This window comes from Pan paniscus, chromosome 19, assembly GCF_029289425.2.
Source record: "Pan paniscus chromosome 19, NHGRI_mPanPan1-v2.0_pri, whole genome shotgun sequence".
Classification (NCBI taxonomy): Eukaryota; Metazoa; Chordata; class Mammalia; order Primates; family Hominidae; genus Pan; species Pan paniscus.
This window is the reverse complement of record NC_073268.2, coordinates 20939016-20953485: the sequence shown is the minus strand read 5'-3', so window position 1 is coordinate 20953485 and position 14470 is coordinate 20939016. Positions and strand designations below refer to the sequence as shown.

The 14470-nt window shown below is 49.2% G+C and overlaps 1 protein-coding gene across 5 annotated transcripts; it reads right to left on the bottom strand.

The window, feature by feature from the left end:
* Nucleotides 1-281: 281 nt before the first annotated feature.
* PYY (peptide YY) lies at nt 282-14176 on the bottom strand. Of its 5 annotated transcripts, none has more exons than XM_034941766.3 (6): nt 13881-14176; nt 5483-5573; nt 1401-1526; nt 847-1034; nt 660-740; nt 282-529 (listed from the first exon to the last, which is right to left on the bottom strand). In XM_034941766.3, the coding sequence occupies exons 4-6, from the start codon at nt 1032-1034 to the stop codon at nt 505-507; spliced, it is 294 nt and encodes a 97-aa protein (XP_034797657.1). In that variant the 5' UTR covers nt 1401-1526; nt 5483-5573; nt 13881-14176; the 3' UTR covers nt 282-504. The 5 variants fall into 5 exon arrangements, with proteins under 5 accessions (XP_034797657.1, XP_054957748.1, XP_054957747.1 ...); XM_055101773.2 differs by having other exon boundaries at nt 284-529; nt 666-740; nt 13881-14173; XM_055101772.1 differs by lacking the exon at nt 1401-1526 and having other exon boundaries at nt 300-529.
* Nucleotides 14177-14470: the final 294 nt, after the last annotated feature.

The following is a 14470-nucleotide window of genomic DNA, read 5'->3' as shown; positions in this document are numbered from 1 at the left end:
CTCCCCGCCCCTTCTTCCAGAGCTCCATCCACTCCTGCCCCCACTCGACCAGAGTTCCTTCCACAGCAGTTCCTGGCCTGGGCGCTGTCCAGCTCCAGGCTGGGTGGTCGAATCTTCCCTGGGCTCTGAGCAGAGGGAACTCCGCAGCCCGCCCCAGCCTTGTCCTGGGGCGCCTCTGTCCAAGTCGGTTTTCTCTTCCCTGGCCCCCACGCCTCCACCCTCCACTTCTACGGGATGCCACCTCCACGAAGGAGAAAGGAAAGGAAATACAAAGGCATACATTCCGTTTCTGTGGAATTTGCTCTTTATTTTGGGACCACGGAAGGACCACACACAGCCCTCCAGCCCAGGGGGCGGGGGCACCGAGACGCGGGCGGAGGGCCGCACCCGAACCCTGCCCAGACGCCGCAGTCGGGAGGCGGAATCCGGGTTTCTGGGGTCGGGAGCGCGTATGCAAATGACGTGGGCGTGGTTAGCAGATCTCCCAGGAGGCCTCAGGGGTCCTCACCACAGGTCTGGGCCCTCCGACCTGTGGAAGCGAAGGGGAAGGAATTGGATCTAGGGAGGCGAGCCTGGGAGACGTCGTTAAGTGATGTTGCCAGGGTAGGGCCAGGCCGCGCTCTCGGAGGCAGGATGTGTGGTAACGGGGGCGTTTTTACCGCGACCTGACAGGGCGGTCCTCGCCGTCGGGGAAGAACGTTTTGGAAAGAAGCGTGTCCGGGCCGTCTCTTTTCCCATACCTGGGGGCGGGGAAGGGAAGAGCGTGGTCAGGTCTGGCCACGCCCCCAGGTGGAGCGGGACCGCAGGGTGAGAGCCCCAGGGGTCCCGCTCCGCGCCTGCGCTCACCGCTGCCGGGTGACCAGGTTGAGGTAGTGGCGCAGGGAGGCGTAGTAGCGGTTCAGCTCCTCCGGGGAGGCGTCTTCGCCAGGAGCCTCGGGTTTGATGGGATAGGCGTCGACCAGCGCCCCCAGGCAGACGAGCAGGGCCAGAAGCACTGTGGTCAAGGCGGGCCACGGCCTGCGCACGAACACCATCTGGGAAGGCGACATTGGGACGTGGGTCATTCCAAGCCTCGACCCTACACGGCGGGAGGCTGCGGCTGCCGTCGGGGCCGCGCTCCGACGCTCTCCCTGGGGCTGGTACCGGACCAAGGCTCAGCCACCGGGCCTGCTGTGTGTTCTTGGGCACTGCACCGTCTCCTGACTCAGTTTCCTCATGTCAGAGGAGCATAAGCCCTGCCTGCCTCCCCACCCCTACCCCCGCTGCTGGCCTCCTTCCCACCTCCGATGGCCCCCTCCAATCCAGTTTCCTACCACTCACCTCCAGCTTCCACCATCCCAGCCTCAGTTTCCCCACAAAACAGCCTGGGTTTCCCCAGGCTTGAGCCCCCAGCCACTCACAGCGATAGCTTGTGAAGCAGACGAGCAGAAGGTGGAAGGCGAGGGAAGTCCCAAGGGCTGCACTGCCGCAGGTCAAGCTGAGACCTCCTGTGCTCAGCGCTTTCCTTGTGGGGCTTATATCCCCGCCTGGAAAGGGAGGGGGAGTCCCAGGGGGAGGGGGAGCCAGCAGGGGGTGGGCCCTTCTTCCTCCCTCCTTCCACCCTCGCCAGATCGCTGAGCTTATACCCAGCCAGTGCGTGATGTCTCCACCTCGCAGGAGCTGAGGGGGCAGTTGCCATGCTCAGATTCGTGGTCTCACTGGATGGGGTACCCAGCCTGAACCCCATGTTCACCCCACAGCCCCCCAGTGGCAGGTCTAGCCTCCTGAGGAAGTGAAGCGGTTGGATCTAGACTCCTGGGGCAGCCCCTAGGACCAGGGTTGAGATTCTATCTTCCCTAGCCTGTCCGTGGATGGGAGTTGGGGGTGGGAGGGTGGACACATTCCCTCCAGTCCGTGGGATGTGTGACCACTCTTTCCAAAAGACAACCCTTTTCAGCCTCTGTTCAGTAATACCTTGGAGAAGGGCTGAGGAATGACAGGACCTTTTGGGGAAAGTCTTTCTCCTGGAGGCAGGGTGGGAGCACCTGACCTTGGCTCCTGACCTGCAGTTTATGGTGTCTTGGGGAGAGGCCTCTCTGAACACTCCATTATGTCCTCTCTCTATTAAAGAGTTGGAAAAGAGGCAGGAGGAGGCAGAAACCAATCCCCCCGCCAGAAGCAGCTGAGTCGGCCACCTGTGTATCCAGACTGGCACACACAGACCCTAGTCCAGCCATGTGTGGTATAGAGCCCCCTCCCAAGGCAGAGTGTCTCCACCCCTATGCAGGTGTCATTCAGAGCACTGGTGTCTTCTGGGCCTGAGTGATGCCAAGGCTTCCCAGGCACATGCCACTGTCCCCAGCCCATGGCAGTCTCCACTGGGCTCTAAGCCCAGATCCTTTGAAGGAAAGGACTCGTGTTTATTAAGCACCTACTATGCACCGGGTAGTGCATAATTTCGGGCATCACAAGACGATGAGCTGAGTTTATCTCCATTTTCCAGCTGAGGAAACTGAAGCCCTGGGAGGTGATGGAGCAGCCAAGCTCACCCACGATTCAAACAGGAAAAGCAGGGTGAGGCAGAACCCAGGAAGAGGACCTCTCAATTGTGAGGGGCAGAAAGGCTCAGCACCTGGAGTAGCCATTGGGGCGCCAGAGGCAGGCCTGGGAGCAGGGACCCGAAGACTAAGTCTAGGGCCCACACCCACTCTGAGAGGCGGAGTAGGGGAAGGACCTTCAGACTGCCAACCCCCTCAAACCCACCTGCCCCGGAGGAGAAAGGGCTGTGGGAAGGTCTGCCCATAAAGCCCTTCCAGCTTCCTCTCCCTGGCCTCGCCAGACCTCCAGTACTTCCAGATGTCCCATCGGCCCATAGGGACTGATGGGGCCAACTTGTCCAGGCCCTTGGTTCTGAGCCAGCCCCTCCAGCCCCAGGACAGATGGCTGTGGGCGCTATTTTTAGAGCTCTCCTGAGATGGGGAGTTCAGGGCTCTCTGTCACCATTTTATGGGTTCAATCACCTGCATTCTCCGGAAATGGCTCCTTATCAGCCAGTCAGGCCCCATGGGACTCCACATCCCAGGAAACACCAGGGTGCCCTGCTGAGCATGGGGGTGGAAGAGGACACCAGGACTAGGGGACGTAGATCCTGCCCTTGGAGGGAGGAGAAAAATCATTCTTCTTAGGGAGCCCTCATCCAGGGGGCAAGACACACCCCTGCCCTTCAAGAACCCCAGTCTCAAAGGAGAGATATGGCCATGTCATAGGGGAGCCCCAGTATGAGCAGTTCCCAGAACAGATACAGAGAGACAGAGACAGCCTTTGTCCTGTTTGGAGGGGAGACAGCAGAAATCAAATAATTCCATTCCTCCATGGAAAGACAAAAGACAGGTGCTCACCCTAGGATGGAGGGGGCAGTGGGGGCTGGTTAGGACATCTGTGATCCCAGGGATCAGGGCCTAGAGAAGGACCCTGCAGGCTAACAGGGGCAAGGATACCAGAGAGTAGGGGGCTATTTGCTCTTCTGACCCTGCGGCGGCACTAACCGTGGTGCTGGTAGGGGATTTCTAGTGCACCGATTCTGGACAGAGACGAAGGAAACTGTGAGATGGCCATGGGGAATCTGACATCCCTGGAACCCTGTCATGTCTTGGGGAATGTGGGGTCCAAGGACAGATGGGAAGAGAGGAGAGACACTGTAGAAGCTAGAGGGCATGGGGTGGCCTGAATTCGGGCTGCAACCTCTGAAGAAGTCACTTCCTCATTTATAGCCAAGTAAATGGGCCCCTAGGTGGTCTCAGTGTGGACCAGGAGCCAGCCGCACATCCCCGCAAACCCTCTCTATCCATCATACCCCCACCCTCCAATCTCACTCCCCAATTACAGGGCAAGCTGATGGGTTCATTAATCACCGCCTCCTCATCGAAGAGCTTATTAACTTGTTGATTAGCGGGGAAGAGGTCTCAGCCCTCGACCAATGGGCTCAGCCACCCCCTCATCCACACACCCACACCCATCATTGCTGCATGACTCAGTGGCCATGAGACATGTCTAGGGTGTGAGGGGGGAAACTTCAGAAACAATTGTTTTTGTAGAAGTGAGACCAGGACTTGCCTCCAGTTTGTCCTTGAAGGGTAGGGGACAGAATCAAAGGGGAGGGGACAGAATCAAAGGGCTCCTTTGGTCCCCATTCTGAGAGCACCTGGCAAGGCCACCCCAAGTCAGGGAGACCATGGACCTGGACCCCAGCCAACAATTCTCCTTGTCCAGTGGGCTCAAGGGCCACTCATCAAGATGGTGTGGCCTCTACCATTCATCCCCAGAGGCTTAGAATTCTGTACCCCATCACCCACCTGCCTGTACCCACTCCCCACACACAAGGCCTCTCTTTGATCACCATGCACTGTGCGGCACTGCTCCACTGCTTTCCACCCTCAGGCATTTCCTCATGCCCAGGGTCCTACAGACAGCAGGTTGTCATACAGCAAGTGTAATTCAGGCCAGGCGTGGTGGCTCACACCTGTAATCCCAGCACTTTGGGAGGCCAAGGTGAGTGGATCACGAGGTCAGGAGTTCAAGACCAGCCTGGCCAACATGATGAAACCCCATCTGTACTACAAATACAAAAATTAGTCAGGCGTCGTGGCGCGTGCCTGTAGTCCCAGCTACTCTGGAGGCTGAAGCAGGAGAATTGCTTGAATCCAGGAGGCAGAGGTTGCAGTGAGCCAAGATCGCGCCACTGTACTCCAGCCTGAGCGACAGAGTGAAACTGTCTCAAAAAAAAAAAAAAAAGTAATTCAATCCTCATTCAACAAGCACTTATTAAGTCCCTGCTGTGTGCCAGGCACTGATCTAGGCACTGGGATAGAGTAGTGAACAAACAGGCAAAATCCTTGCCCTTATAGAGCTCACATTCTAGTGACAGGAAATAGAAAATAAATAAATAAGCATGGAGGCTGGGTGCAGTGGCTCACGCCTGTAATCCCAGCACTTTGGGAGGCCAAGGCAGGTGGATCATCTGAGGCCAGGAGTTCAAGACCAGCCTGGTCAACATGGTGAAACCCCGTCTCTACTAAAACTACAAAAATTAGCCAAGCGCAGTGGCGGGCGCCTGTAATCCAGCCACTTTGGAGGCTATGGCATGAGAATCACTTGAATCCAGGAGGCAGAGGTTGCAGTGAGCCGAGATGGTGCCACTGCACTCCAGCCTTGGTGACAGAGTGAGAATCTGTCTCAAATAAATGAATAAATACATAAATAAATAAATAAGCATGGAATATGTCTGATAAGTGCTATAGAGAAAAATCAGAGCCGGGTGTAGTGGCTCATGTCTTTCCCAGTGCGCTGGGAGACCACGTTGGAGGATCGCTCACTTGAGCCCAGGAAGGAAGTGAGGAAGCAAACCATGAAGCTACCTTGAGAAGAGCAGGGGGTGGGTTTAGGAAACAGCGATGCCAAGAAGTAAGGGATTTTCACTTTTTATGGTAGGAGCTCTCCCTCTTACCTGAAGCTTCTGCAAAACACAGTAACAGATACTTGTGGTGTGCTGCGCGCCCAAGGCTCAGGCTTCGCTCTAGAACAGAGGTAGGCCAACTCTGTAAAGGAGCAGATAGTAAATATTTTAGGCTTTGTGGTCCATAGAGTTTCTGTTGACACCGTTAGGTTCATCCACTGTAGCTGGAAAGCAGCCACTGAATACACCAAAAAAAAAAAAAAAAAAAAAAAAAAAGGGCATGGTAGTGCTTCAGCAAATCTTTACTTACACACATTAAAGTTTGAATTTTATATAATTTTCATGTCATAAAATTTTTTTAGTTTATTTCAACTGTTTACAGATTCAACCACTTTAAAAGCCATTCTTTTTATTATTATTGAGCTCAAGGGATCCTTCGGCCTCAGCCACCCAAAATGCTGAGATTATAGGTGTGAGTCACTGTGCCTGACCTAAAAGGCATTTTTTTTTTTTTTGAGACGGAGTCTTGCTGTGTCACCCAGGCTGGAGTGCAGCAGCATGATCTCAGCTCACTGCAACCTCTGCCTTCCTTCAAGAGATTCTCCTGCCTCAACCTCCCAAGTAGCTGGAATTACAGGCACATGCCACCACACCTGGCTAATTTTTGTATTTTTAGTAGAGATGGGGTTTCACCATGTTGGCCAGGCTGGTCTCGAACTCCCAGCCTCAAGTGATCCGCCTGCCTTGGCCTCCCAAAGTGCTGGGATTACGAGTGTGAGCCACCACACCCGGCCCCTAAAAGGCATTTTAACCCATAGAATGTACAAAAACAGGCCCACGGGGCCGTAGTTTGCTGACCCCTGGTCTAGAAAAGCAAGAATTCAGCTACCTCTGGGTTGAGTTGCCTTTTGGTTGGATGTGTCCCTAGCCTGTTTATGCCAGGTGTATGTGTCATTGTAATCATATAATTGAATTAAATATTATATAAACTGATGAAATATGAGTGCATAAAGAATTGTTTCTTTGCAAACTACGTTAAATGCTTTGGAAGTAATACACAAAGAGATTTGCTGACATGTTGAATTAGATGTGAAAGATAAACCATTAAGGGAAAATCCTAAAAATCTAGAAGTGTGCTACATCAGATTGCTTCACAAGTGTCTTTAAGTTTAAAGAAACTGGAAATAACAGGTGACAAATTATAGGATTGTGGGTGTGATTTATGCAAGAAAGTCAAAGGGTAATTTGAGTCAAGACACCCAAAGAAAAATTTGTGCCTCAATGTGAATTTTGTGTTTGAAATCAAAACAAAGTGACTAAGACCTGTATGTGTCTTTATGATTGCCCATTTAAGCTGACTTTTTCAAAACACTGGTCAATGACTCAGACCTGTTTATATCAAAACAAGGGCTTCTCTAGTACTTATATATTTCCAATATAGTTTGAATGTTTAAAGGGTATTTCTATTTAATGGCTTAAATAACAACCAAAGAATTTTTAAAAACCAATAAAAATAGGCTGGGTGCAGTGGCTCATGCCTGTAATCCACACACTTTGGGAGACCAAGGCGGGCAGATCACCTGAAGCCAGGAGTTTGAGACCAGCCTGGCCATGTCGAAACCCTGTCTGTACTAAAAATACAAAAATTAGCCGGGTATGGTGGTGCATGCCTATAATCCCAGCTACTTGCGAGACTGAGGCAGGAGAATCACTTGAACCTGGGAGGCGGAGATTGTAATGAGCCAAGATCGCTCCACAGCGCTCCAGCCTGGGTGACAGAGCGAGACTACATCTCGAAAAGGAAAAAAAATAAAAATAAAAATAAAATGCTGGTGTGTGTTGCGAAGCCTGAAATTAGATACTGTGAGGGTCCCTGGGCGCCAGCCCCTGTGAGTTCTGCGCACATCCCCTCCACATGAATGCTCCTGTTCTCGGATGAGCTCCTGTTTGAATCCAAAACTTTTTCAAGGGCCCAACAGTCTCAAGAGGCCTGTGCTGCAGGTGCAGAAACTCAAGTCCTGAAAGAGGTATGGATTCAGGGAGAAACAGTTCTGACCTATGTCAGACACAGTCAGCTCCCTGATTCACCAGGCCCTTATGGACTTGTGTCTTTGTGGCTCCTGGCATCTGATGTGATACTGGCACGTGTGTGCTCCTAGGTTATTGAATCAGTCAGTCAACATGTGAACATATTAGCTAAGATATTCATGCACCCCCCCTTAATAGATACCAAATAGCGGTAGCTTAAATATCATAGATGTTTATTTCTCTCTCGTATAAGAGACCAAGGTGGTAGCCAGGGGATAGGGTGCCTCTGATCTACAAGGAGCCCAAACACCATCTATCTTGTTACTCCAAGATTATGCGCCCATCTACGTGGTTTAAGAATGTTTGGCTGGGCGCGGTAGCTCACACCTGTAATCCCAGCACTTTGGGAGGCCAAGGCGGGTGGGTCACCTGAGATCAGGAGTTCTAGACCAGCCTGGCCAACATGGTGAAACCCCATCTCTACTAAAAATGCAAAAATTAGCCAGGCCTGGTGGCAGGTGCCTGTAATCCCAGCTACTCAGGTGGGCCGAGGCAGGAGAATCACTTGAACTGGGAGGCGGAGGTTGCAATGAACTGAGGCACTCCAGCCCGAGGCACAAGAGTGAGACTTTGTCTCAAAAAAAAAAAAAAAAAAAAATATTCATTAGGCCAGACGCAGTGGCTCATGCCTGTAATCCCAGCACTTTGGGAGGCCAAGGTGGTGGATCACCTGAGGTCAGGAGTTGGAGACCAGCCTGGCCAACATGGTGAAACCCTGTCTCTACTAAAAATACAAAAAAATTAGTCAGGCATGGTGGCGGGTGCCTGTAATCCCAGCTACTCAGGAGACTGAGGCAGCAGAATTGCTTGAACCCAGGAGGCGGGGATTGCAGTGAGCTGAGATCATGCCACTGCACTCCAACCTGGGTGATAGAGCAAGACTCCGTCGCAAAAAAAAAAAAAAAAAACGGTGTTCATTACCCCACATTCACATTCCAGGCCACAGGGATGAGAAACAAGGAAGTAGAGGGCAAGCATTTTGCCCTTTAAGAGTTTGGTATGGTAGAGGTCAGGTTCCTGGCCCACACCTGTAATCTCAGCACTTTGGGAGGCTGAGGCAGGAGGACACTTGAGCCCAGGAATTTGAGACCAGCCTGGGCAACATAACAGGATCCTGTCTCTACCCAAACAATAAAAAATAAATAAGCCTGGTATGGTGGTGCATGCCTGTAGTCACAGCTACTTGGGAGGCTGAGGTGGGAGGATCGCTTGAGCCTGAGGAGTCAGAGCTGCAGTGAGTTGTGATTGCTCCACTGCACTCCAGCCTGGGCAACAGAGCAAAACCCCATCTCAAAAAAACAAACAAACAAGCAAACCAAAAAAGCAAAGTCGGGGAGGAGGGAAAGTATCAGGAAGAATAGCTAATGGCTGCTGGGCTTAATACCTAGGTGATGGGATGATTTGTGCAGCAAACCACCATGGCACATATTTACCTATGTAACAAACCTGCACATCCTGTACATGTACCCCTCAATTTAAAAGTTGGAAATAAAGAGTATGATGAGGAAGCTGCATTGCTTCTTGTGCTTCTGTCCCATTGGCCAGAACTTAGTCACGTGGCCATGCCTAGCTAGAAGGCCCTTGGCCTCTGTTTTGCTCCATTTTCTTTTTCTTTTTACTTTTTTTGAGATGGAGTCTCGCTCTGTCACCCAAGCTGGAGTGCAGTGGCGCAATCTCAGCTCACTGCAACCTCCGCCTCCTGGGTTCAAGTGATTCTTGTGCCTCAGCCTCCCGAGTAGCTGGGATTACAGGCTCTTGCCACCACACCCGGCTAAGTTTTGTATTTTTAGTAGAGACAGGGTTTCCCCCATGTTGGCCAGGCTGGTCTTGAACTCCTGACCTCAGCCTCCCAAAGTGCTGAGATTATAGGCGTGAGCCACCGTGCCCGGCCTGTTTTATTCCATTTTCCCCAACCCTCATGTCAGCCCAATTTCTGTCTTCTCTGCCTCCAAACTCAGCTATCTCTTACCACAATGAAAGTGGCCTTCACCTCAGCATGCATCCTCCTCCTCCCTCAATCCCCTGCCTGGAAGTGGGAGCCTGTCACCCTACCTCACCCATCTTTTCCTTTCACTCTTTCCCATCAGTCTTAGGAAAGAGACCATAAATTGTTCCCCAGTACCTATTTTCCCCTTCTTCCCTTACAATAGAGTTTAGCTGAGTATATGGCTTCCCAGCTAATCACTACATTTCCCAGGCTCCCTTGCAGCCAAGTGACTTCTTGTGACTAAGTTCCGGCCAATGGATGTGAGCAAGAGTGATGTGTGCCACTCTCAAAATGTGCTATTAGAAGGAATGGGGGGGTACTCTCTCACTCCTCTATTTCCCCCCTTCCATGACCCTTAATGCAATGCCAAATGGAAATGTAAAAATGAGCCATTTTCCAGCTTTATTGAGGTATCATTAACCAATAAAATTTTATATACTTAAAGTGTACAATGTGATGATTTGATAATTTGATATATGTATACATTGTAAAATGATTACTGCAACCAAATTAACACATCCATCACCTCACATTGTTACTTTTTCTTATGTGAGAATGCTTAAGATCTACACTCTATAGTACAGTATTATTAACTATTAACTATAGTCACCATGCTGTACAAAAAATGAGCCATTCTTGACCACGCGAATGAAGGAATCTTTTAGTCACAGGGGTGCCCTCAGACTGCCGGGACCAATTTGCCTGCATCACATTGGAAGTGCCTGGGGCTTCCCCATTCCCCAGGGGTGGGTTTAACCAATGACTGATGAATTTAGGGGCATAAACACTTCAGTTTGCCTCTGATTTGTATGACTTGAGATGTAGTCAACAGGTGTTACCTGGAAAGTGCAATGGGCATTTTTTGGGGGGCGGCACACAGCTGCTGAAACAGCCATCACAGTAGCAGGCGAGGGCAAGGGCACCAATGCCCTCGTTCAAGTCTAAAGGGCCTGGAGAAGTTCTTGTCCCCTGAGCTCTCAGCACTGACCCACCAGGGCTCCCTTATGGTACTGAACCCACAGATAAGCCACTAAGAGCAGGATCAAAATTAAGCAGCACAGAGATAAGAAAAGGGGGAGAAAGAGATCCAGATAAAAAGGGGAGAGAGGAACAGAGCCAGAAAAAGCTCAGACCAAAGCCACCGTCATTTTCACATTACGTGAAAACAATAAAAGGAAGAGATTTGTGAAGTTAGAAAAACTCTCTGGTGAAGCCTCCTTCTGAAAATTCAGGAAAATTAGTTTCACATAAAAATTAGCAATGTAAAAGTATTAAGCTCAAATCCCATACAAAACTATTATGAGAAAAATAGCCCTGAGCTGGGCACGGTGGCTCATCCCTGTAATCCCAGCACTTTGGGAGGCTGAGGCAGGCGGATCACTTGAAGTCAGGAGTTCTAGACTACTCTGGCCAACATGGTGAAACCTCGTCTCTACTAAAAATACAAAAATTATCCAGGCGTGGTAGCACACACCTGTAATCCCAGCTACTTGGGAGGCTGAGACAGGAGAATCACTTGAACCCAGGAGGCGGAGGTTACAGCGAGCTGAGATCATGCCATTGCACTCCAGCCTGGGCAGCAGACTGAGACTCCATCTCAAAAAAAAAAAAAAAAAGAAGGAAGGGAAGGAAGGAAGAAAGGAAAAGAAAGAAAGAAAGAAAGAAAGAAAGAAAGAAAGAAAGAAAGAAAGAAAGGAAGGAAGGAAGGAAGGAAGGAAGAAAGAAAAAGAAAAGAGAGAACAGAGAGAAAAGAAAGAAAAAGAGAAAAATAGCCCTGACCAGGTGCAGTGGCTCACGCCTGTAATCCCCCAACACTTTGGGAAGCCGAGGTGGGTGGATCGCTTGAGCCCAGGAGTTCGAGACTAGACTGGGCAACATAAAGAGACCCTATTTCTACCAAAAATACAAAAAAAAAATTCTGACATGGATGGTCAAAATAGGAAAAAAATACAAAAAATAGCTGAATATGATGGCATGCACTTTTAGTCCCACTACTCAGAAGGCTGTGGTGGGAGGATTGCTTGAGCCGAGATCAAGGCTGCAGTGAGCTGTGAACGTGCCACTGCACTCCAGCCGGGTGACAGAGAGAGACCCTGTCTCTATAAAGAAAGTTATGTTATATTACCATCACTTTTCTTTCTTTCTTTTTTTGGGGCGGTGTGAGGGGACAGGGTCTTGCTCTGCCATCCGGGCAGGAGTGCAATGGTGCAATCAGCCTCCTGAGCAGCTGGGACTACAGGTGCATACCACCACATCTAGCTAATTTTAATAGTGTTTTATTCTTTTATTTTTGTAGAAATAGAGTCTCAATATGTTGCCCAGGCTGGTCTAAAGTTCTTGTGCTAAAGCAATCCTCTCACCTCTACCTCCCAGTTATTCTGACCTTCAAATGCATAATCAAACTATTATCAGCATGCAAGATCTCAGGGAATATTATGCCCATAAGCTTTTCCTGAGGAATCTACTAGAGAATAAACTTCAGACAACCAAAATGACTAGAAAAACATTGACATAAGGCCTGGTGATGAGCATTAAGTTCAGTTATGTAGAACTAATGCTGGCTGGATGCGGTGGCTGACGCCTGTAATCCCAGCACTTTGGGAGGCCAAGGCAGGTGGATCACCTGAGGTCGGGAGTTTGAGACCAGCCTGACCAACATGGAGAAACCCCGTCTCTACTAAAAATACAAAATTAGCCAGGCGTGGTGGCGCATGCCTGTAATCCCAGCTACTCGAGAGGATGAGGCAGAAGAATCGCTTGAAAATTAGCTGTAATCCCAGGTACTCAGGAGGCTGAGGCAGGAGAATCGCTTGAACCCGGGAGGCGGAGTTTACGGCGGGCCGAGATTGTGCCATTGCACTCCAGTCTGGGCAACAAGAGTGAAAGTCCGTCTCAAAAGAAAAAAAAAAATCAACTGTTTTCCGTAATAACTGGTGGTGCCAGTCCATATTTATTCTGAGACGTCTGTGTAATATAGATCAAACAAATGCTATTCTAAAATAAATGGGATTTTTAATGCTATCATCTCCTGTGTCCTTGAGAACAAGAATTTATAATGTGGAAGAAAGAGGACACAGATGTCATATAGAAGAGTTTAAATAAACACCCGTCAGTCCTGACTTTGATTTGGAAATCTCTGTTTACAGAAAAGGGCTAGAAACAATGTTGAAACCAATAGCAATGAACATCCCTAGCATCCAGACTAGTCTTTTTTTTTCTTTCCTTTTCTTTTCTTTTTTTTTTCTTCCAGCTTTATTCTGGAATAATGGACAAATAAAAATTGTATATATGGCCAGGCATAGTGGCTCACATCTGTAATCCCAGCACTTTGGGAAGCCGAGGAGGGTGGATCACTTGAAGTCAGGAGTTCAAGACCAGCATGGCCAACATGGTGAAACCCCATCTCTACTAAAAATACAAAAATTAGCTGAGCATGGTGGCAGGTGCCTATAATCCCAGCTACTCAGGAGGCCGAGACAGCAGAATCATTTGAACCCAGGAAGCAGAGGTTGCAGTGAGCCGAGATCATGCCATTGCACTCCAGCCTGGGCGACAGAGTGAGACTCCGTATCAAAAAAAAAAAAAAAAAAAATTGTATATATTTGGCCAGGCATGGTGACTCACGCCTGTAATCTCAGCACTTTGGGAGGCCAAGGCAGGCGGATCACTTGAGGTCAGGAGTTCGAGACCAGCCTGGCCAACATGGTGAAACCCCGTCTGTATCCAAAATACAAAAAGTAGCCAGGCATGGTGGTGTGCGCCTGTAATCCCAGCTACTTGGAAGGTTGAGACAGGAGAATTCCTTGAACCCGGGAGGCGGAGGTTTCAGTGAGCCGAGATCATGCCACCACACTCCAGCCTGGGCAACAGAGCAAGACTCCATCTCACAAAAAAAAAAAAAAAGAGAGAGAAACAAGTAAAATTATATTTTTTTCTAGCCATTGTAAGTACAAAACAAAAAATGATTTTTTTCCTGGCATTTCCTGTTTCTGCCTATTTACATTGGTGCTCCCCAAGATGAGATCCTTGGCTCTGTTTTCTTTTTTCTTCTTCACTGTGGGGTTGTCATCTACCCCCAAGATTTTAATCACCCCCAAAATCTCTGTCATTTGCTCCTCTGCTGAGTTCCCTATCCACATAGTCCACTGTTTCTAGACATATCCCCATGGATATCTCTCAGTCAGCTTAAAGTCAATGTAGCCTAAATAGCAAAAATAATAAATCAATCTTTCTTAAGTGCCTACACTGTGCCAAGTACTATGCCAGGTACGTCTCACATATTATTTTAGTCTTCACAACACATAATGTACCATCATTAGCCTGGTTTTACAGAATATGAAACTGACACAGAGAGAGGTCAAGTCAGTAGCTTACCCTTATCTTAGCTTGTTATCTGAATTCCCAAATCTCCAGGGACCTCCAGCTCCATGAATGGTATCTCCATCTCTTCAGGTGACTGAGTTGGAAATCTTGACTTCACTCCACCAATGACCTGAGTCATTCTTAGAAAGTCTGAAGAAGGAGCATGCAGTTCTGAGGGTGGCAGCAGGTCCAGGAATTGGAATGTGACCACAGGGGAATTCCTCATAAAGGGCTGAACTTGCCTGAATGAGTTTCCCCTGGAATACAAGGAAGTCATATGAAATCTCAGTTTAGGCAGTGCATTCAAGAGTACATGGCAGACATCGTTTCGTGTTAATAACTATATCCTGCCCTTTACCCCAACACTCCCAATCCTCCTTACCTGCCCTGTTTATTCCCCAGCACTTAGCACTTTCTAGCATTCTGTGTAATTGACTTATTTGTATGCTTGTTGTCTGACTACTAGAATGGAGGCTCCATGAGAGCAGAGGTTTTTGTCTGTTTCTTCACTGATATATCCCCAGTGACTAGAATAATGTGTGATACATGGTGGTGGCTCAAGTATACTTGCTGAATGAATGGATCCACATCCTCACTGTCCA